This window comes from Manis pentadactyla, chromosome 11, assembly GCF_030020395.1.
Source record: "Manis pentadactyla isolate mManPen7 chromosome 11, mManPen7.hap1, whole genome shotgun sequence".
Taxonomy (NCBI): domain Eukaryota; kingdom Metazoa; phylum Chordata; class Mammalia; order Pholidota; family Manidae; genus Manis; species Manis pentadactyla.
The window spans coordinates 114,120,367-114,142,702 of NC_080029.1; the positions used below are offsets into that span (position 1 = coordinate 114,120,367).

The following is a 22,336-nucleotide window of genomic DNA, read 5'->3' on the forward strand; positions in this document are numbered from 1 at the left end:
GCTTCTGCCCCATATTCTCATGGCCTCAGGGGGTGGGGACCATCAGTCATTGGGTCCCAAGGATGGTTCTGCACTACCTCATCACATTTACGTTGAGCCTGAGGCCATTCCCAGCCTCAGAGACTCTGCTTTCATAAAGCTGTCCCAACATCCTCCTCAAAGGGCCCTTGACAGGGAGAGCTCTGGTGGGAGGAGACAGCTGAGGATGCGGGCATCACACTTATTACCATGTTGGCTACTCACATCCAATACCAGAACTAATGTGACTGCCATCTTACAGATGCGAAAACTGAGGCCCAGCAAGGTGAAGCAACATGTCCAAGGTTACTAAGCCTAGGATCAAGGTCTTCAAGCACTCAGAAAAGGGTTCTTTTTATTAATCTCTAATTAATTGCCCATCCTAAAAATCACTCAAGGAAAAAGGCAGGTGCATAAATTCACAAACCAACCAACAAATGAAGGCATTGCTAATTATGATTGAGTGTGTGACATTTTGGGAAGGTCTCAGCCAAGTCTGCTCTGCTGATTGCTCCAATTGCTCACTCTGACCAGGGCTGGCTAATTGCAGGAAGTCACATTCATTCAGAAGCTGGGGTGAAGGCAACATTAATGAGTACCCCCTTGGAGCCTGGTGCATGCAGGAATGAGTCACTGGATATGAACAACTGACTGTTCTGTACTTCAAGTGGCTCCTGCTCAACACCTGACTGGGCCCCAGAAGAGCCCTTCCAGGTATAATGAGATGGGCGGGAGGAGATGAACGGGAATCCACAGATTCTCACCAGGGCAGCTTGGCTCACAATCTGTCTTAGCCACTGAGCTCCAGGCAGGTGGAACACAACATCAGGATGATTCCTACAAGTGCCAAGGTCCCCAGAATTTGAGGGCAGGGAGTCATTTGCATCCTAGATGGGAGAAAGGAAAGCAATGGCCTGGCCTCCAGACTGTTGGGCACATGGACACTAGCCTCCCTAGGCCCTTCCAGGGCCCTGATTTCCCCTTCTTTTGAGGATCAGTGACAAGCCAGGCAGCTGGAGATAAAGCAGGAGGAGGGATAGGAAGGTGGGACTCTCAGCAGGCCCGAAGACAATGTATACAATCAGACTATAACAACCTCAGTGAGGCCCCCTCACTCCACCAAAACACACATACCTTATTCCTACTTCCCCTCCTTCCCCCAAGAACAGTGTGTTTCCTGATGTGATCCTTGGGGCCCACATAGTAGACTATCTTAGAAATCAGTTGGTTCCTCTCCCCTGCACATTCACCATATACAGATGAAGAAACTGGACCCCGAGAGGGAAGCCACTTGCCCAAAGTCATGGAACTACCCTGGCAGCCAAGCCGTGATGGGGTCGGGCTGGCCCACTAGCAGTCGGCTGTGGGCAGCACACTCCAGCGGGTCACTTGATTATGTGAGACTCTTAATCCCAAACAACTATTCTATCCTCCCTAAACCCTAAACCTAGCTCACTCCATTTTTCTATGAAGTAATGGAGAGAGCTCACAACAATGAAGGAAAATTAGAGAAGAAACCTGCAGGAGGAACAGACTTCTTTCTCTTTCAAAGATGCCACTGGACTTTACTTTCACCCAGTTTTATCTGCCCTGGAGAGGAGGGAGAAGGAGGCGAACAGGGTTTTGTTCTATCCTCCAGGGCAGCCCGCCCACAGAAGACCCTGTCCCCAGCCACACCCACGCTCCCAGAGCATGGCAAGGGCTCCCCTACCTTGGCAGCACATTGCCCTCAACCAGGCCACACTCAGAACAGATATATCAGCATTTCTGGGAAAGGGGGCCCCCAGCCTCAGTGTGCTAAAGCTCCCAGGTGATTCCAATGGGCAGCCCAAGTTGAGCACCATCCCCTTTCTACCCAAAGTGAGGCTGCCGACTAGCAGCAGTACCATCACCTGGAAGCTTACTAGAAACACAGAACCTCGGGCCCCTCCCCAAGTCTGCTAGATGAGAACCTGCACTAACGAGGCTCACCAGTGATTCCTAAGTTCATTAAAGTCTGAGATTCCCTGAGGCAAGGTACTTTGTAAATCCTCCCTCTGTACCAGACAGCAACGTTGCAAGGCAGGTGTTCCATTCCACAGGTAAGGAAACTGATCCCGAGAGAGGTTAACTCACTGGCCCAAGGTCACACAGTCGGTGAAAAGGACAGCCAGGATGTGACCAAAGGCCACACTTTGTACCACACAAACCACTTCCCACAGCACAATAGGAAATATGGCCATGGGGGACCCCTGAGACCGACTGGGCACACCACACTTTGGAACAGTGTTCCATTTCCAGCATCAAGTTCCCTAACCTTATGGAGAGCATAATTCATGAGGAAATACAAATAGTAAACAAACACATGAGGAAAAGATTCACTCTCCCTAGTAATCAGGGAAATGTAAATTAGAGCAACACTCAGGAGTCATTTTCTACCTATATAATTAGCAAAGATTTTTAAAAAAGAACGTCAGCGAGGTTGTTTTGAAATAGGTACATTCACACGGCTGGTGGCAGTATAGATTTATATAACCCTTGAGGAAAGTAATACAGCAACATCCATCAAGAGCCATAAATATATTATGCCCACTGACCCTGGGAATTCACCCTAAGGAAATAATTCAATAGAAGGGGAAAAGCTGTTTGTAGGAAGATGCTTATTGTAACATTTACAGTGAACACTGGAAACAACTCAATATTTAGTAGTAAGGGGATGGCTGAGTAAACCGGGGGTACATCAGCTCCTGCAGTGTTAGGCAGCCCAAGCAGCAGATGTGGGTGAAAGCATGCAGAATGCAAAACTGTCTATGTGCACTGTGGTTATTATAATGTAAAAATATTGTGTGCTTAAAGATATGGACAGGGAGGAGCTGGGTACAAAGAGGACAAATGGTGTTTCAGGGTGAAGGGACAATAGACCCCTTTCTTCTGTTACTTTCACAAGGACAAACCCCAGCACAATTGGTCCTTTGAAAACGGCCTTGAGGGCTCTCTGGTATCTCTGAGGCGGACATGGAGACACTCCTGTTCTTCATTCCTGGGCACAGGGCCACACTCCCCGATTCCACCCAGGGGTAGGAGGAGCTGGCCCTCTTCTCCTGTTCTGGGGTGGGGGCACAGAGGCCATGGGAGACCCCTCTCATCTTACCATGTAGCCTGGGGCACAAGTGCAGCTCCCGGTGATGCTGTGGCAGTCGGCGCCATTCTGGCAGGTGCAGGGCAGCCAGCAGCCATTGCCGTAGAAGCCAGCAGGGCAGGACTCGTTGCAGTGGTGGCCAGACCAGCCTGGCTGGCAGGTGCAAGCGCCAGTCACTGGGTGGCAGCTGAGCAGTTAAGAGAAGGATGAGAGGCCGATCTGGTCAGGGATGTGGCCACGTCCCACCCTCTGCCCACCCCTAGTCTAGTCTCCGCAGGATGCAGGCTCAAGGGCCTCTGTGGCTGAACTGCTTAACGCCTTGTTTGTTTGTCAGAAGATGCACGGTCAAGATGTCTTATTATCCCCAAGAAACTGGAGGCTCATGGTGGTTACATAATTTGCCCAACGTCACAAAGTAGGAAGTGGTCAAGTCAGGATTAGAATACCGTCTCCTGACCCCCAAACAAGTGCTCTTTTAATACAAATACACAGAAACCAAAGCAGAAGCCAGCCTCTTCCATCCTCCCATTATGGACCGTGAGGGTCAGAGATTCACCCACCTTACACCCTTGGCAGATGCCTTGTGAGGGGCAGGCGCAAGAGGGTTGCAGTGAGACCTAGGAGCTTTGCGGACTGTAGGTTCCAAGTGCATATTTGCTGAGTTAAAATGAGACCTCAGGGCAGATGTGACCTCCCCTCCCTGGCACGGTCTGTACTGAGAGGATATCTTCCATCCGTGCTCGGTAGGGCTCTTTAGGGGTGAGTGAGAGCGTCTCCATTCCCTATGTCTAGGCTGGAGAAAGAACCACTTGTTTGGAGGCAGGGCCTGCCTGCCATGACCTCTGGAGAGTGGGACAACTTCTGGCTGGCAAAGGTCTGATCCAAAGCCAATATCCACCCATGATTGGAGGAGATGCCAGGTGTGGTGATGATGCAGAGCGTCTGTGGGGAATGTAACTGACCGAGGCCCCAGCCGCTGTGTCTGAAATGTGTCACTCCATTCGCACAGAGGCTCACTTCCCCCAGGCTGCTCCCAGCTAGAGCTCAGCAGGGACATTAAGGTTGCACATTCCTGGGAGACCTGGGACTCAGATGGTGACGCTGGCTTGCAGACTCCCCATCTTGCCCAACTTCCCTAGAACTGTACTGCAGTCTAAGACTCCCTACCCAGCTTCCATCCTTCCCTCTCTCCTTCACACAGGCCCGCCCTGCCCTCTGTCAGGCGCTCTCCGTCTGCTCAGGACTCTCTGCCTTTGCCCTCACAGCTGTTGGCCTAGTCAGTCTCCTGCACTTGGCACCCGCTCCTGGGAGGACCCAGACCTAACACTCCAGAGAAGGTGCTGGATGGTGGAGCCAAGCCTTTTAGATTCCCTGAAAGAGGCCTGCTCTGGGCTGGCAGGAGGAGCCTGGGTGCAAGGCTTGGTTCTGCTAAATTCCACGAGGACTTGGGCTTCGTCTCCCTGGGTCCTTGGTGCCTGGCTCATATTCACTGCCCAATTAACTATCTGGGATGAATAGTACTTTCATTATGAGTAGTTATTTTCCGTGTCTGCTGACTTGTTTATCATCTGTCTCCCCCAACAGGCGACAGCTCCGTGGGGGGAGGATCCTTTGCTGTTTCACCTCTGCATTGCACCCCAAGGCTCAACAGAGTCTCTGGCATGCTGGAGATGCTCAAAACAAATTTGGCAAATGAATTAATGAACACACTAATTGTGTGAAGCCCAGCCAAGCCGTGTCTCCCCTGGGAGCCCTGGTTTTCTCATGGAAAATGAGGCATGGACAGGGACAGACAGTTCCCGAATAGTAAGTACAAGTAGCTAATAATCATTCTGGAAAATGTTTAGTCTTATTAATCATCAAGTCAAAAATAACAGCTGGATATCACTTTTTCCTATCAAAACAGTAAAGTTTTTTGTTTTTTTTAAAGGGACAATATGCAATGCCGGTAAAGATTTCTTGTGGAAAACAATTTGTGGTCATGTATCAGGAATATTAAAAATATTCAGTCCCTTTGGTCTTGTAATTCCATTTCTAAGAATCCATCCTGAGGAAAAAATCATAGTTGTGGGGAAAGATTTATGCACAGCGATGCTCCCTAAAGCATTATTTATAACAGTGGAAAATGGAAACAACTTAAATAATAATAAATGTGGCCAGGCTATTAAAGCACCAGGCACTTCACACATATATTTCTAGTCTTCAAATAAGCCTGTGAGTTACATAGCAGAGCCTCTATCTTAGATGGAACTCTGAGGTTACATGACTTGCTCAAGGCCACACAGCTAAGTCAGCAGCAGCTGAGATTCAACCCAGGCCTGTCCATGTTCTGTCCACTGCCTCATGCCACCTCCGACAACAGGGTACTGGTCAAGTGAATTATGACAATTCATATGAAGAAATGCTGGAGAAGTATTCAGATGTTTTCCAAACTATTTAACGATACAAGGTTAAGGCAAATAAGCAAATTATACAAAAAGTCATCATCTACAATATGAAAAAAGTGATATAGAAGTATCCAGATATGGTTGAAGAATGAACAAATGACAGCAAAATGGCTGTTGTGCTCACCTCTGGGTTGAGAAATTATAAGAGTCTGAGTTCTTTTTCTTTAAATTTCTATGTATTCTCTAACTTTCCCAAACAGAGCATCTGTTATATTTATAATCAGATATAAAACAATAAAAATTGTAAATATGTAAAATAAACGTGTGTAAGGGATGAGTGTTTAAAGTTATTCTGACCTTCACGGTTCCAGAAAAACTCCTCCCTGAGCCACACATGATACAGGGAAATAGTGGGGCTGGGGGCCCCCATTTGGTGGTCCTGACCCCAAGCCAGATGGTTGTTGGGCACTCCACTGTGTCCCAACACTGAGCAGAGCCCTTCGGCATGGCCTTCCTCTGCTCCTACCTTCCAGAGCCTCCTCTGAGGTTTTGATCCAGGATCAGGGGACCGGCTCAGTCACAGGCACCGAGGCCGATCTGCTTGGGCCCAGGAGATGCCCTGGCAGGACTGGTGGCAGCAGTCAGCTCTGCCTGGCCCCGGAGTTGCTAAAGGGTCTCAGCGCCCTTCTGCCTTTCCCATCAATAGATTATCTCGTGATGCGGCCTGGCTCTGGCTGGAAGGCCACCCTGTGAGCGGTGCACTAGACATGCAGGGCGCTAGCAGGCACTGATGCCGAGGTACTCCTGCGCAGCCCACCTTCCATCTCAGTGGCCCCCATTTGGACGGTGTAGGGGTGCGTCTCAGTGCCAATTTTACTTTGAGAAACAGAAAGCTCAAAAACAAATCTGAAATCATTTCTTTCTCTTTCCTTTCACGTCCCTAAAATTCTATTTTAAACAAGAAGGTCTCTATTTTCTTAGTTGGATTACTTGTTATTTATTATAAAAATTCCCAAATCCCTTTGAAAAGTGGGTGGGGAGCCGTGCTAACCGAATGACTATGACTGAGAACTATGGTCGTCATTCTCAAGGCTCCTTGTCATATCCGCTGCTCCCAGGCATCCCCTGCTCCCTGCTCCCCATTTCCTTGGGTCACATGGTGGGCCGGTGACTGCTGGTTAGGCTCCGGCGGAAGTCACACACAGTGTTTAGGCTGGTTCGGTTTGCTGTTTTTTTTCCTCACCTTTCTGCCATTTTCCCCAGACACAGATTAATCACAAGTTAATAGGAGCTGAAGGCTGAACAATACAGGGAACTTTTCAGGGTGGATTTTTCTGGTTCTTTTTTTAGCTACTCTGAGATTTCTATCAATGCTGCATCTGTTGGCTAAATCAAATCTTTCAAAGGTAATACACGATCATGACTGCCAGAATTTGTCTGTGACAATCCAGTTGTGGAGGGGACATGGAAGAGGCCTGGCACACAGGCACTCTCTTTCCCAAGGTCACTCCTTCATGAAGGAGGATGGTTGTTTTGCGTGCACTACAAAGCGTTTATAAAGGGACTGGAGAGTCGGGGAACCTTGCCAGCCTCTTCTTCCTTCCCAGGGCGCGTGGATTCGACCTCTTTGAAGTAGCCTCTCCAGAACAGCGCAGGGCAGGGAGTAGCGAGATGAGCAGCTTCTTTGGTTGGGGGCTGGGAGCACTTTGCCTCCCTGGGAAAGATGCTCAAGGCCTAGCAAGCTGTCCTGGCAGGGCCCTGTTGTAAGTTCTTGCAGAAGCCGAGGGAAAAAAGGTTAGGCTTCTGGGGAGCCCACGCTCCACCTCTAGCGGAGTTGGGTGGAAGCTTCACTCTCAAAGACCACAAGAGAACTTTTACGCCCACCAAGCTGATGAAAGGTGATGAACAGATTGGGAAACTGAGGCATAGAGAGAGAAAGTATAACATATTAGGACACTTGCTCAGATGGAGGGGGTTATAAGGCCAGGACTCAGGGGCCCTGGTCCCCACCCAGAACCTGCAGCGTAACTGCCTTGGGATTAGGAGTCGTAGAGCTGTCCCGCTGCTCTCCCTGGATCCCAAGAGAAGGCTCTATAATGGGACAAAGGCTCATGGGAAGAGAGGAGAGGCCTGTGTCCACCCAGAGAGAAGAGCTGTTCTCTGCGTCCATGAGAACCAAGCCAAGCCAAGCGCCGCATGAGAGAGCTCAGTCAGACCGGAGGCTCTCTCCCCAGGCCATTTTGCCTCCCCCACCCAGGAAGCACTTTTGGTCGTCAGAACTCGGGGACAGGGTGTTGCTACTGGCCTCTAGTGGGTGGAAGCCAGGGACATCGCTGAGCATCCCACAACACACAGGACAGCTCCCCACAGCAAGGGGTTACCCAACCCCAAACACCAATAATGGCGAGGATGGGAAACCCTGACTTTGAACAACTCTGTGTTGGGAGCTCAGCCACCGGGGCTGTGAGCCAAGAGAAAGGGGTGAAATGTTAAAAAAAAAAAAAAAAAGGGCAAAGGGCAAACATCAGCTGAGGGGCAGAACCGCCAAGAGGGATGAGTTGTTGAAGATGAACTCAGTGATTCTTTTTACTGAAGGCCCACTCTGTACCAGGCACCATGCGAAGCTGAGGCTTTAGAGATGGACAAGCCAGGCCGCTCCTGCCCCCAAGGAGCCCTGGCTGTGACACAGCTCCCTGCAAGGAGGCGGCCACGCAGACACTGAGGGCCTGGGCAGGGAGCTGGCTGCCAGGCACTCTCGGAGTCCCCACTCCCCAGAAGCGCTACTGGCTCCCAGTCCCTGAAACATGACACGCGTTAAAGACACTAAAGCAAATAATCATCAATATTGGATGGGCTGAGATTAGCGACGGAGAAGAGGGAGTCCTTCCAGATTAATAATGCATTGAGGACTCCTTCAGAGAAAGGATAAATTATGCAGGGCACGGCTGCTCAGGCATGGGAGGAAAACAATAGCTCTTTAATTGGGGGGTTGGTCAGATCTCTGTGGCAGGGACTCTTCCCGCATTGGACCTCAGCGGCAGCCTTGCTTCCTGTGCCTGGGAAGGTCCTCCCTGGGCTTCCCCGCAGGAGTGGGGGCTCCTCGTGCTGTCCTCCAACCACGGAACCGTCGGAGGCAGCTGTTTAGTCCCTGCCAGCCACGTGGGACCCTGTGTTTAGAGCTCTGGAGCTCTCACTCTGCCCTCCAGACCCAGCCCAAATGCCACCTCCTCCAGGAAGCCTTCTCTAACCAGCATAGCATTCTCCTATGGTGCCTTCTGCACATAGCCCTGGGTCATGGTTACTTGAGCACTTATTGGGACCCACATTATATGTTTATATATATGTATTTATATGTTGGGACTTATTTCATCAATTCTAAGATGCACTTTCTGCTACATTTTTACATCTCTGATCCTGGCTGTGCTATACAATGTTATGTCACGATTCAGTTAATAGTGTTTTCTGTTTTTAGTGGTACATAAAACAAAGCTGTGCCTCACTACTGGTGTTGTATCTGAAGAAATACGGTAGTAGGTGCCCAGTGTGTGTGAGTGTTCCAGACCCAAGTTCCTGCAGGCTGGACTGGTGCTGAGGGACCCTTTATTGCCTCTTTGCTGTCCAGCCTGCAGGCACTCAATGTTTGTTGAATGAATGACTGAGCAAATGAGTGCTCAGGTCATGCGCAGCTCTGTTGGCTCCAGGGTCCCCTCTCACCAGTCTCCTTCCCAGCCCTCTGCCCTTGCAGGCAGCACCATCCTAGCCGCTCAGCTCCAGGGACTGAGGACCAGAGGCAGATTCCACCTGAGCCCTAACACTTGTTAAGATGCCTCTGCTTATAATGACCTTAGCCTCTTGGGCGCTTTGCATTTCCAAAAGCTGTAAATGAAGAGGGGCCAAGGCACCTCCTAACTGCCCCAGCAATAGGGTTGCAAAGCCAAGGTGCCTCTGACTAGCCTGCCAATGGCAGCAGTGCCCACTGACCCCCACAGCCAGTCCATCCCTCAGCAGTCCTGCAGGCAAGAGGGGAGAGGGAGACTCCCCTGCCCTTCACCACCCAGAGAAGAGGCAGCCACGTAAAGGCCATGGAGACACTTATCTGGGGCCTATAACCTCATTTATTAGCAGAGGGTGGTGCCAGCTGGTACATGCAACCGGAAGTGAAGGGAGCTGGGAGAGCTGCCCAGGGCAGCTCTGGCTTCTCCGCTTCCCAGAATCAGGCTCTCTGGAAGTAGGGGTGGGGCCAGCTTCAGCCACAAACCCTGAGGGACACAGAGTGCAGAGAAAGGCTGGCCCCAAGCCAAGGCCCTGACGAGATGCAGACAGCCCCCTACACGCCCTCGGCGAGCCCGACTGAGTTCTAAGTTCCCTCCTCGTACTGAGCCTCTGTGGCTGAGGCACCTGCTTCTGTCCTGGTGGTCCTGTCTCTGGACCATTGTGGGTGGGGAAGGGCTTGTTAGGTGCGGAGAATGAGGAGGGGAAATGTTCTCCAGGACGCTGCCCCCAGAGCCTGCGGCCTGACGGCCCAGTCCTCCAGGACGGTGGCCCCGTGCTGGCCCCACTCTGCTCCCCTGAGGGTCACCAGGCTCCCTCCTTGCTCCTGTGGGGGGGGTCTCAGGGTGGCCCGTTTTCAGTGCTGGCAGTCACGTGTGGTGGACAGAGGCAGGTGACCTGGGTCCCGGTCCTGTCATGTGACCTTGGATTTCCCTTCTTTGCATCAGTGTTTAGCAAAGGTGACTGCTGAGGTCCTAGCTCTCTCACTGGCCTCCTGGATGACCAGGTGAGAGGCAGGAGTCCGTGGCCTGAGAGGCCCCATATGCTCCAGTGCCCACCGTACCCCTGTGCCCAGGTCACTCTTACCTGATGGTGTTGTCGGCGTCACAGGGGCAGGGCAAGGTGCAGCCTAGGCCGTGCCGGCCCTCGGGGCACAGCCGCTCCTGGCAGCGTGGACCTTTGTAGCCAGGCTCACATTCGCAGGCGCCAGTGGCAGGTGAGCACTGGCCCCCATTGTGACAGTCACAGCGCTGTGAGCACTGGAAGCCGAAGGTCCCGAGGGGGCATTCCTCTTGGCACCTGCAGGAGAGCAGAGCAGGGCTAGAGCTGCAACCTTCACCTGCCCTTCCAGATCCATCCAGTATGTCCCACAGCCTCCTTCTCTCTCCCCTCCTTCCCTCTCCTCCTCCAGGAAGTATTCTGTGGTTTTGTTACCACTGTCACTTCCTCACTTCATACCAAGTCCCTTCAGTCCCCCAGTACTGAGTTTACACTATCATATTTCATTGATTATAGGCCTTGAGTTTTTCCCCCCATTTTTTGACTGCAATAAAATATATGTAACATAAAATATCCCATTTTAACCATTTTTCAGTATACAATTCAGTGGCACTAAGTACATTCGTATTGTGCAGCCATCACCACCATGCGTTTCCAGAACCTTTTCATCTTCCCAACCGAAACTGTAGCCATTAAACAATAAGTCTTCTGTTTTTAAAATACATTTTAACATCTTTGAAATCAATTAAGACTTATAACTTATGGCATATCACAGTTTAATTATCAGTGTTTATTATTCTTAGACGTATATAAAAATGATGCATCTTATAATCGGTAGCATCTTAGATTTGATGAAATGGGGGTAATTTCTACTCATTGTCTCTGTTTTTTGAGTCTTCGGGGCAGATGTGCAATCCCCCTTTCTCGTACTGGGTGCTGTGTCTCCTCTGCTGGTGTGGAATCTCCCTAGTGAAGAGTCATCCACCTGCAACAGACTGGAGAATCCCCCACGACAGGGCCTGTTTCCTCTTCCGTAGACTGGGGGTCCCTTCAAGGCAGGGCTGAGTCTGTCTCCAGTGGGTGAGCCCCCAAGGAGGAGGCCCGGGCTCCATTAGGCCTCTGTGCTGGCCTAGCATGTGCAGCTCCCAGCATAGTGGCAATTATTTGACTCATCAACTCAGAGCCGGCAGTTGTAGATCCTCTGCGGGGAGGTGTGACCCGCATGGCCGAGTGCCTGGCTTCCCAGATGTTCTCCCTGGTCCCATACTCACCCCTGGCCCCAGCCCAGGGCTCTTTTCCAGGGGATGCAAATTCATTGCCACAGTGGTGAATCCTGACAAGTTAAGGGGTAAACCTGGGGGCACTGGCCTAAAAGAGGTGAACAACTGTGTCCCAGAGACAAACAGAAACGGCCTGTGGAGTTTCGGATTCTCTGTGTCCCAGCACTGCTTCAGGAGCTCTGGGAGTGGAGAACTGACCTCACGGCTCTAACCACACAATCTCAAGCTGTTTGAGATTAAATGAGACCATGTGTGCAAACATTCAGAAAAGTGCCCTGAACATGGTAAGGGCTCAATAAGAAATGTTAGTTATTATTTGTAGTGCTGTTTTCTGTAGCTCTTCTAACAGCCTAGCTGACCTGTCTCAGATTCTGGGTTGAAAAGCTCAAAGGGAGGAATTCCAAAATGGAGTGGACTTGAGGAATTCTAAGTGTTTTAATTGTTCATGTTTTCCCATTTTCCTGGTTCTCTATATGTCTTCTACAATAATTGAGAGTATAGGGGGTGGAAAAGCAATAAAAGATGTTTAAAAAAAAAACAGCTCCAGCGTCTTTATTAAATCTGGGAAAGTTTTGTTGGAAGCAGTGTTCTTGCCCACGCAGGATGCCCCTGTCTGGGTGAGCCTGGTCGCCTACCGGGAGGGCGGGTGACGCCGTGGGGCCAGCTGCTGAGTCGGTGGGCGCCGAGAGCAGCGGGTGTGTCAGGCCTGAGCCTCGGCAGCTGTGCACCAGGCTGTCTCTGCCTCTACTGCCTCGTGCCCGCAATGATGGGGGAGGAGGAGGGTGCCCGGGGAGTAGCCTTGAGGACTTGCCTCACAGGAAGATGCCACCTAGTCTTGTCAGAGCCACTGTGGCAAAAGGAGGAATCGGGCAGAATGGAGGCGCCGGGGCACTGATGGCTACAGCCCCGGCACCACCCAGAGAAGGGCTTCCAGCTGCTCAGGCCCCGAGGCCGGGCCTCAGGCCCCTGAACCGCAGCTGTTTCTGTCAGTCTCTCTTTGGAGTTGCGGACGCTGCTGTGCAGATGGGTGAAGTGACTGTCCCAAGCGCATACGGCCTGCAAGTGGCCGAGATGACCCCAGACTGTCCTCCTGCAACTCTTGCTGCAGTTTAGCCCTTCTGAGGCCTCTTGAAGGGAAAGAGAACAGAAAAGAGGAGGATGAAGAGGAAAGAAAGCAGGGGATGTCTGGAGAAGGAATGGAAGGTGGAAGACAGGAAGGAGAAGGAGGATGGGTGACACAAGGAGGGAAACTGAGGCAGAAGAGGAGGAGCAGAGTGTGGAAGAGCTGGAAAATCACTCTCTGAATTGCTGGCCCCTGTTCAGCCTCAGAATGAATTCCCCCAGAAGCCCCTCGGTGTGGCTCTCCTCGGGTATTTCACACATCAGGGGAAGAAACCCGGGCCTGGAGACACCTCCTGACTCCTCTTTCACTGGAACATTCCTGCTCCTTCCCATCCGCGGAGGCCTGGACGGTGAGCTCCCTCGGAAGGGCACTTCCCCTCCCAGCCATATTTATGGAGTGACTGACTCCACAGCCCCAGAAAAAAGAATCTGGAAATGAAATATTGACAACCTAATCCATTTACATAATCAGCCTCATTTTTTTTCCCCACTCACAATTTAAACAACTTATTTATTTAGAGATCAAGCAAGGACTGCTAATGAATTTTACACAAAGCACGCTAATAACAGGGCCTGTGGAACAGAAGGGTAATCACAGCAGGAATTAGTTTTCTACTTAAACATCTTTCCTTTGCAACATATCAATCTAATGTGTCCAATATTGCCATTAACAACCAGATACATTGCTCAATTAAATTACAAAATGAGCTGCAAAACCCCCGTTACGTTTCGTGTTTAATTTGCACTGGATTCTGCCTATCCGGGGAGGCCTGCATTATTACACCCACTCAACTTTAATATGGTCGGATGATCTGGGGTGGGTTAATGCAGCTGTCACCTACAGAATTGATGGAGGCAATTTTACAAAACATTAAACACCAGGCGGCCTGTTTAGGTGGGAAACCCAAATGCTACCCAGCCCTCCCACTGAACTCTCTGTAGTGACTGGCAAGGCTGGCAAGAGGGCCCTGAAGCTTTCGGGATTTCTTTCTGTCCCCAGATCATGGGGCAGGCCCCAACAAGAAGACAGGTTATTTTTCCATTTGGTACATCTTGGCAGTGAAAATCGAGAAAGTCAATGACATAGGGTCTACGGGTATTGAGATCAGCCCCCTGGAGTCCCGGGCCTGCTCATCTCTGACAGGTGCGCTGCATTTCCTCCTGCGCCAGCGGATAAAAACAAAGGGGTCCTGTTCTGGTTCTGGGTCTTCTGACCCCTGTTCCTACTAGTTCTTCTCGAGCATTTCCTTACTGGGGGAGGTGGTGAGGATGGGAATGCGGGCTCCACGGTTCAGTCTTCCCTCCTCCGCTGTCCCCCCCCTCCGAGACCCAGTCTCTGACAGAGTCAGGGAGGGATCCCCAGATGCTGCACCCCATCCTCTTAGCCTGGTGTGGGTAAAATTGTAACATTTCCAGAATATCTCGCCTGGCTTTAGTATATCTGCATATCAATAGGCGTTCAGAGGTGGAAAGAAGTATGGCTTTAGTACATTTGCATCTTTCCTCAGGGGTGGAGAGAAGTTCATCTCCGTATCAATGGGTGATTACCTGGGCAACAGAGGGCTTATCTGTACCTGAGAGGTGAGGGGGAGGGCCGGTGGTTGCTGCTTGAGCAAGAGAAGAAAGACTGCCTGGGACTGCAGTTTACGAGCAATAAACGGGTTTTAAACTTTATTTCTCCCTTTGACTGATTTTAGTTTTTAGAGGTATTTTGCCCCGGGATTTCCTTTGCCCGGACTGACACCTGGAAAGCCCGTGAAGATGAACACCGGCCCAGAGATCAGATCTAGCTTAAGACTTTGGGCTAGGGGTCAACAAGCCCAAGGCAAAAAAATGGAAAGTCATTTTTCTAGACATCACTAGGGATTTGGGGCTGACTCCAGTGAGAGTTGGAGGAACCCAGTTATGTCATCACAGTGGGCAGGACGGATTGGTTGATTTAGCCTCTATCCTGCCTCATCATGTGACCTGGGAAGGAGACGCTAAAGGATGGTGAACAAACATTCCTCTTGCCTCACCTTGTCTGGCCAGAGTAACAAAATCCAGAGCCAGAGATGAAACACGGATCCCAGAGAGCCAGGCAAGGGGTGTGAGTCTCCTCTTCGCTGCTCCCCTCTCTGCCCAAAGGCTCACGTGTGGTTGAGAGCGAGAGGGAGGAGATGTGGTCCAGGACCACAGACAAATGTCCTCTTCCAGCTCGGGACCCACTCGCTGTCGGACACACTAGTGGTTGCCTCTCTCTCTTCCATAGCACCCACCCTATCGTCATGACATCCTCCTTCCTACGCGGCAAATGCGCGCTTACAGTCATTCCTCAGCTACATGTTTTGTGGGTTATCCACTCTGCAGGCTGGTTTGATTCCAGGGCGTGGTGCCCTTGTTTAGTCTGCCTGCAGGCCACAGGCCTTCAAAGGATGCAAGCTAATGTCAGGATCCTTTTGGTGGGACTCAAATTAGGAATAAAAATTTACTCCTAAAAGAAATTGTGCCAAATGTGTGAACTGTGTTTGCACTCTCAGCTGCTTTGCATTATTGGTGCCATTGCCTCCCTCTAGTAGGGCAGAAGGTAGACTGTGGGTGGCAGGTGCTCACCTCCTTCCCAGGTGAGTCAGTGCAAGTTCAGGGCTTGGGTCACAGGGCTGGGGGAGGGGGGTGCATGGAGCAGGCTGAGGGCTAGGAGGGATGAGCTGATGACATCTCCCTGGCAGAAGGACTAAGAGTGCTGTGGGCTGGCAAACCCCAGCTGTTCTCTGCAAGGCTGCTGTGAAAACGAGCAATAGGAACATCAAGGAGAGCATCGCTGTTGTCCATCCTTACCTGTCCCCCATGTATCCAGCTGTGCAGTGGCACTGTCCAGTCACATGATCACACTGCCCTCCATGGTGGCAGGGACAGTCCTGGCTGCAGTTCTGGCCGAATGTTCCTGGTGGGCAGGGCTGGGCACACACTGCTCCCTAAAACAGAGGCAGGAAGACAAGCATAGGTGGTGCTCCTGAGATGCGTCCTGAGGCCACTCCCTCCTAGAAATGTCACCGCTGCTGCATCCCCAGGGGCCACCCCATTCCCTTAGTGGGACTTTCTCCTCAATCACAGAAGCATAGAGGGCTGGACATCATGGCTCCAAAGCCCCATTTTAGAGATGAGGAGACTGAGGCCAATTTGCTCATCCAGTTAATTATTCAGCACACATTTTCTGAGTACCTGTTGTATACCAGGAACTGCAGATACTAGGGATACAAAAATATAAGCAATACTCCATTCCTGACCTCCCAGTCTACTGAGGAAAGAGACAAGAAAACAGATAAAGATAAAATACAAGGTGCTGTGTGCTACCTCGCCTTGGTATACAATCAAGTGCTGAGGAAAAACAAGGAGTCACTCATTACCCTTGGTGGTCTGGAAACACACGTTTATTTGTACTTCTTTCCTAAAGCCAGCTAACATGAGAGCAAAGGAGAAAAGGTACAAGGACAAAAGGAATGGGAGAGGAGACCATAGAGGATAAGCAGTGTCACATGTTGGAAGGTGACAGAGCAGACCGAGGAGCCATACCTGTTCAGGTTTCTGCTTGCCCAGCAATGCCAAGTGCCTCCAAAAGGAGCTGAGGGAGACACTGGGCTACTCTGTGATCTCAAACAAGTTCAGGAATCAGAGGCATTAGGAACCCCTGGAGGCCAAGGAGCAGGTGTAGTGAAACTGGAGGGCGGTGTGGAATTTTATAAAAGAGGGAATTAGACCCCACTTCAAATGGCCAGGTGACTTCTCAAGACTGGTAGAAGACTGGCTGGCAGTTTTCTTTCGGAGAGGTTGCCCCAGAGGCTTTGGACACAGGAATACCAAGCACAGCTGGGGTTAGGGGTTGCTCTGAGAAATGGGGACCATGTGGAACTTTGCTGAATGATCAGACTCTGCGATCTTTCTCTGCTCAGCTCCCAGACTGCTGATCACCAGACTACACTCCCTCTGGGAGGATTTTGGGGGGATTTCTTTTTGGGGACACTAGTGAGCTCAAAAGGAAGGACCTACAGATACTGATATTTGAGGATCCCATCAAGCAACAAGCCTGGCATCTTTCCCTAACCCCAGGCTTCCAGCCAGTTCTTCTCAGTAAAACATGAACAGGTGGCTAAGGATCACCAGATATTTTAAATAAAGCTCTAACACGAAAGATGAAGACCTAAGCAGAGAGGAACCAGGACTTATGCAGGGAGAAAAGAAAACTTTATGAAAGAGAATGAAAAAAACCTCTATTATAATTATAATGAATATCTATAGGTAGGTATATGAAAACGTTGTATCCATGAAAGAACAGAGTGCTATGAAAGGGAATATTCAGAGAACAGTAAAGAGTTCTTGAAAATTAAAAATAAGATGGCAGAAATTTTAAAAATTGCAATAGAAGAGCTGGAAGATAAGGAAATCTCCCACAAAGCAGAATGAGAGAGGGAGAGAGACCAGCGGTTGGAGGGAATGAATGAAATGAGAAAATATTACAGAAAACATAATAAAAATGGATCTATCTAGGAGGTCTGACAGCTAATTAACAGGGGTTCCAGACAGTAGAACAGAGAAATTGGAGGTGTATAAATTATATACAAGAAATATAGTACAAGAAAATTCCCAAGAATGGAAGGATGGAAAGCACTATCTTTGACTTGAAAGGGCTTATAGAGTATCCAGCACAAGAAGTGAAAAAACACACACATTAAGGCTTGTCATTATACATTTTCATACCTCTAGGCATAAAGAAATGATCCTCAGGGTTTTTAGGAAGTCATATACAAAAGAACAGGAATTAAAGGTATTAGACTTCTTAACTAGAAACTAGAAGACAATGGAGCAGTGCCTTAAAAATTTGGAGGAAAATCATTTCCAACCTAGAACTCTATACCTAACTAAACTAACACTGTAGCAAGAGATTCAATAAAGACCTTTTCAGGTTTGAATAGCCTCAAAAAATGAACTTTCCATGAATTTTCTCAAGAAGCTACAACAGATTTTTTCATCAAAAAAAATTATCCAAGTAAAAAAAAGTCAAGGCACGGGCTCTTGGATATGGAGAATCCAACAGAGGAGAGAGGTAAGAGGGGTCACAGGGCATCAGCGAAAGGAAGTCTGAGAATGACAACGGAACAGCAGGAGCAGAAGCACACGGAGCTTTGCAAGGGCAGCTCAAGAGACAGAAACAAAAACCAAACTGAGAGATTTCTGATGAATCTGACCTTATTGAGATGCATTTTTGAGTTCTATCAGTTTTAGGAATAGTTGCAATACATATGTGGGCATACTGACATCAACATCAAAAATGATTTAATCAGTAATTGTGATAAAGCTCCACTGAGAGGGAGGGAGGAGGGCCGCTTTTGTTTGGAACGTGTGTGTATCGTAGAGCTGAATCTCATTCCACAGTAAGAGGTCAATGGGCTCAACAATGTCTACAAAAAGTAAGGAAATGGCAGTAAAGCCTGTTATGGGGAACTATACAGGGCGACGCCAGAACGAATGCCTAAAAGAGTTGAATGCGGTTGCCATTTGGGGGTGGGATTTGTGAGTGGGGCAGGGGACTACTTTTCCTCTCCCTCCAGCCTTGTGGGATCAGATAACTTTAAGAATTACACACATGAACTTTAGGTCTTTGTCGAGCAGAAATCCGAACCTGCTCTTATCTCCTGCGGCTCTTCCTGCCTCTCCTGCGCCAGAGACAGTTATTTTTCTTATGGAGATCAAGTATTCTCCCATAATTAATTAATCAATTAGTTCAACAAACAATTATTAAGCATTGGTAATTGCCAACCCCAAGGAAGCTAGTTTAGTCAGGAAAATCCTTCCAGGCCTGAGTCATCTTTCAATATCATTCAATTTACTAGTAATGAATTAAGTGGGGGGCCTTCGTGGCTCAGATTTCTCCTCACAGGAGTCAGCCAGGGAAGGGCTCCGGGTGAGGCAGAGAAGGGAGGACTGAGGGGGCAGAGGCGGCAGCTGTGGACAGAGAGAGGCGTGTACGTGGAGGAGAGGGCCCGGAAAGGCCAGAGTGGGGAGTCCCTCCCCCTCCTGGAGGTGGGGGGGTGGGTACCCCACAGGGGCCTGCCTTTCTCTCTGCATCCACAAGCTCTAGGGATTCTTGTGGGAAGAGAGGAGTCTTTCTGGTCACTCACTGAGCCCGTCCTCTGCAGTCCTGGGCTGGACAAGGACACACTAACCCGGAAAAAATGTTTTGGGCCATTGTGGGTGGCTGTGCTTATACCCCCTACCTCCCCATCACCGAGCAGTGTGGGGCTCTGCTGCGCTCACACACACATCCACACGGCCCTCCTGCTAGGCTGCAGATTCCACTGCCCTTCAGAGCTTCTGAGACATGACCAGGGAGGCCAGGAGGAAAGTCTGGCGCACAGAGTGCTTCCTTCCAACATTTCCTGGGGGGAAATCAAGCATCCTTGAGACTTTCTGGACAGGTGGGCAAGTGTCCCTTTAAGCCCCTGCTCAGTATTTCCCAGCTGCAGGCACCCCCAGGTCCCTGAATCGTTAGGCCACTCTGTGGGCTTCTGCTTGCAGGGCCTGCAGGAACTGGATACCTTGGAAGGCCTGGGCCTGGGGTGGTAGAAAGAACCCTGGACTCAGTCGGCATTGGGCTCAAATCCCCACTCTGCCTCCTCCCAGGGAGCTGAGCTGGGAAAAGTCATATGATCGTGCTGAGCCTCGGTTTCTGTATCTGTGAAATGGGAGAAGAAACCCGGGTCTCCGAGGTGGTTGTGAAGATTGAGATTTGAGATGTGAAGGAACCAAGTGCAGCTCCTTAAAGAGCAGGCCTGTCATTGACCTTCACTCAACGCTGAGTCAAACCTGATGACACGGCGTGTGGGAGGCACCCAGGATGAGCTGGGGCTGAGGAGAGTGGAAGAGAACCACGTAACTGATCAACTGCTGCTGGTGGGAAGAACAGCCTTTGGGAGAGAGCAGGCAGGAAGGCGTCAGCTTAAGAGAGGTGCGATAGAATGAGTTACGAGAAATACTTATTTGGTCATTCAGATGGCCATGTATTTCCCAGGCATATCTGGTCTTCATCCACAGTTCCTGTAAACGCTGCAGAGTCTTAAAGATCAAACGGGTGTTTTGTCATGTTACTGAGAGACTTTTGGACCCCCACCCAAGGGCAGGGGCTGGAGGCTGAATCAGCCAGGGGCCACTAATCTAGCCAGTCATGACTAAGCAATGAAGCCCCCGTGCACACCCCTGAGGAGAGCCTTTTGCTCCCTCTGCTCTGCTGTGTTCAGCTCCACTGGATCCTGCTTCCTGGTCGGAGAGAGCTTCTTGGGGAACCAGAACACCTCGCCGTGCCACCGAGCCAGGCCTCAAGCTCCACGAGGATAGAGGCTCCTTTTTTAGGGACCTTCCCCTGTGTCTCTCTTCATCTGGCTGCTGACTTGTACCCTTTGCAGTATCCTTTATTAAACTGGTAAAGGTAAGTGTTTTCCTGAGTTCTGGGAGCCGCTCTAGCAAATTAATCAAACCTAAGGGGGAGGTCGTGGGAACCTCCACTCTGCGGCCGGTAGGCCAGTAGGTCAAAGGCACAGGGAGCTGCCTGGCGCTTGCGACCAGCGTCTGGAGTGGGGGGTGGGGAGCAGTCTTGTAGGACGGAGCCCTTAACCCGGGGAGTCTTGTGCTGTCTCCAGGCAGATAGTGTCAGAATTGAGTTGAGTTCTCGGACACCCTGCTGGTGTTCGAGAATTGCTTGGTGTAAGCATGTGTGAGAAGACCCTGTCCCACATACTTACACACACTGGAATGAGATCCAGGAACCCGAATGGAGTTACATGACTATTACTGCTACATATAATATTACTATTGTTACACATATATGTAGAAGGAAAAGACGGCACCTTTGCATTTGGTGTTGGATGAGTGGGAATCACAGGAGGGCTGTGGCCTTATGGTTTTTCTCCTGCTGTTGGCTGAATTGTGTCCCCCCAGCTTCATACATCCCAACCCACAGTACTCAGAGTGTGACTGCATTTGGAGGTAGCACCTTTACAGAGGTAAAAAAATTAAAATGAGGTCATACAGTGGGTGCTAGTGCAACAGGACTGGTGTCCGCATAGAGGCGATCGGACACACACACGCCCAGAGGGAAGGCAGGTGAGGACCCAGGGAGAAGAGGGCCGTCTACAGGCCGAGGAGGGGCCTCAGGAGGAGCCCACCCTGTGACACCTCGCTCGTGGATTCCAGCCTCCAGAGCTGTGAGAAAATACATTTCTGTTGTTTAAGTCTCCCAGGCTGTGCTACTTTGTTAAAGACAGTCCGAGCAGACTAACACACTTCCCCTATGGCCAAGTGAGGGCAAGTCTCTAATTGCAGTGGGATCTCGGCCTGTGTGGCATCTAGAAGGTTGGAGATGAAGTGAGACAATAGTCCTGCTCCTCTCAGAACTAGTTAAACCGATTTGTCAAACTCTGGAAACCAGCTGCTCCTTAGGAGGACTGTGGCTAAATGGAGCATAAAAAAGGAGAAGGCCAAGATGGTGAAGGGTCTCAAGGCTGTTCCTCCTGGAGAGGAGACAGCTCAGCCTCTCCAAGCATCTGAAGGCATTTCTATTATCACTGCTGTCCCAGGCGGCATGGACGCCCCTAACGTGCCATGAAGAGCGACTGGTGTGGACGCTGTGGGAATGATCCCGGCCACAGGCCAGGGCACCAGGCTCCATGAATCACCTTCCCAAACCTAAGTGGCTATGATTACCCAGCCTCAGCTACAAATACATCTTTCTGGCCCTTCATGAAAACTGGTCCTATTTCCCAGCCCCTGAGCTCCGTCTCTCTTTAGGCCCATTGTTGTGCGTGCATGTGCGTGTGCGTGTGCATGTGTGTGTGCGTGTGTGTGTACACAAATGCTATATCCGGCCTGCACCGTCAGACTGGGAATTCCTAAACGGGGCTGATCACAGCTCCTCACACTTCCCCATCTGTCTGCACCACCCACTTTCATCAGCTACTCACACCTCATTTCCCTTCTCTGCCAGGTTTTAGAGCCCAGACAAAAGAGAGGCAGTAAGTAATTCCGCAGGCTCTCTGCAAAGGCCTGGGGGGAACAGGCTCCTGATGAATGTCCCGTGGGCATGCTCAGGACCTGCTGCCCGGGAGCCTCTGTGGAGAGGCCTGGAGGGCCAGCCTTCCTGGTGGCTCCTCGCCAGCTCCGTACACGCCCAGTCCTTCAGGGAGCCGCACAATGTGAGGGAGTTAGCGATCGTATTCTAAAGCTGCTTGGGGCTGACGGGAAAGTGAGGCATTAGAGGATGGCAGAGGGAGGTCCCTTCTGCCCGGCACCCTCTCCCCGAGGAGGGGCTTCACTCCTGAACTGCAGTTTTGTTACACTGTGACTCTGCATGCACCAGAGATATTAATAATTCATACAAATCTGCAAGTTAAATGCTGTGTCAAAAATAGAAACGCAATTGTCTACAATAAAATTAAAAACATAAAGTCCCCAAATCCAAAGGCTTCTATTGACAGAATCTCCTGCACCACATCCTGATCCACCGCACTGCCTGCTGCTGGGCCTCCAGGCCCCAGACTGTGGGTGGTGGAATTCCAGAAGCCGGCTGGACATGAGAGGGCCTTTCCACAGAATGGTTCATGGTGGGTTTAAAA

At 50.4% G+C, this 22,336-nt stretch overlaps 1 protein-coding gene across 9 annotated transcripts in view; it reads right to left on the reverse strand.

Annotated features, from left to right (window-relative positions):
- MEGF11 (multiple EGF like domains 11) overlaps positions 1–22,336 on the reverse strand; it is a 333,487-nt gene that overhangs the window by 49,304 nt on the left and 261,847 nt on the right. For all 9 annotated transcript variants that reach the window (XR_008992643.1, XM_036932243.2, XM_036932236.2 and 6 more), the window contains exons 8-10: positions 15,513–15,649; positions 10,381–10,593; positions 3,149–3,323 (exon numbers count right to left, since the gene is read on the reverse strand). Coding sequence is in view for 8 of the 9 variants with exons in the window: in XM_036932243.2 (XP_036788138.2) it covers positions 3,149–3,323; positions 10,381–10,593; positions 15,513–15,649 (525 nt within the window). In the remaining variant the exon portion in view is untranslated. The remainder of the gene's footprint in view (positions 1–3,148; positions 3,324–10,380; positions 10,594–15,512; positions 15,650–22,336) is intronic.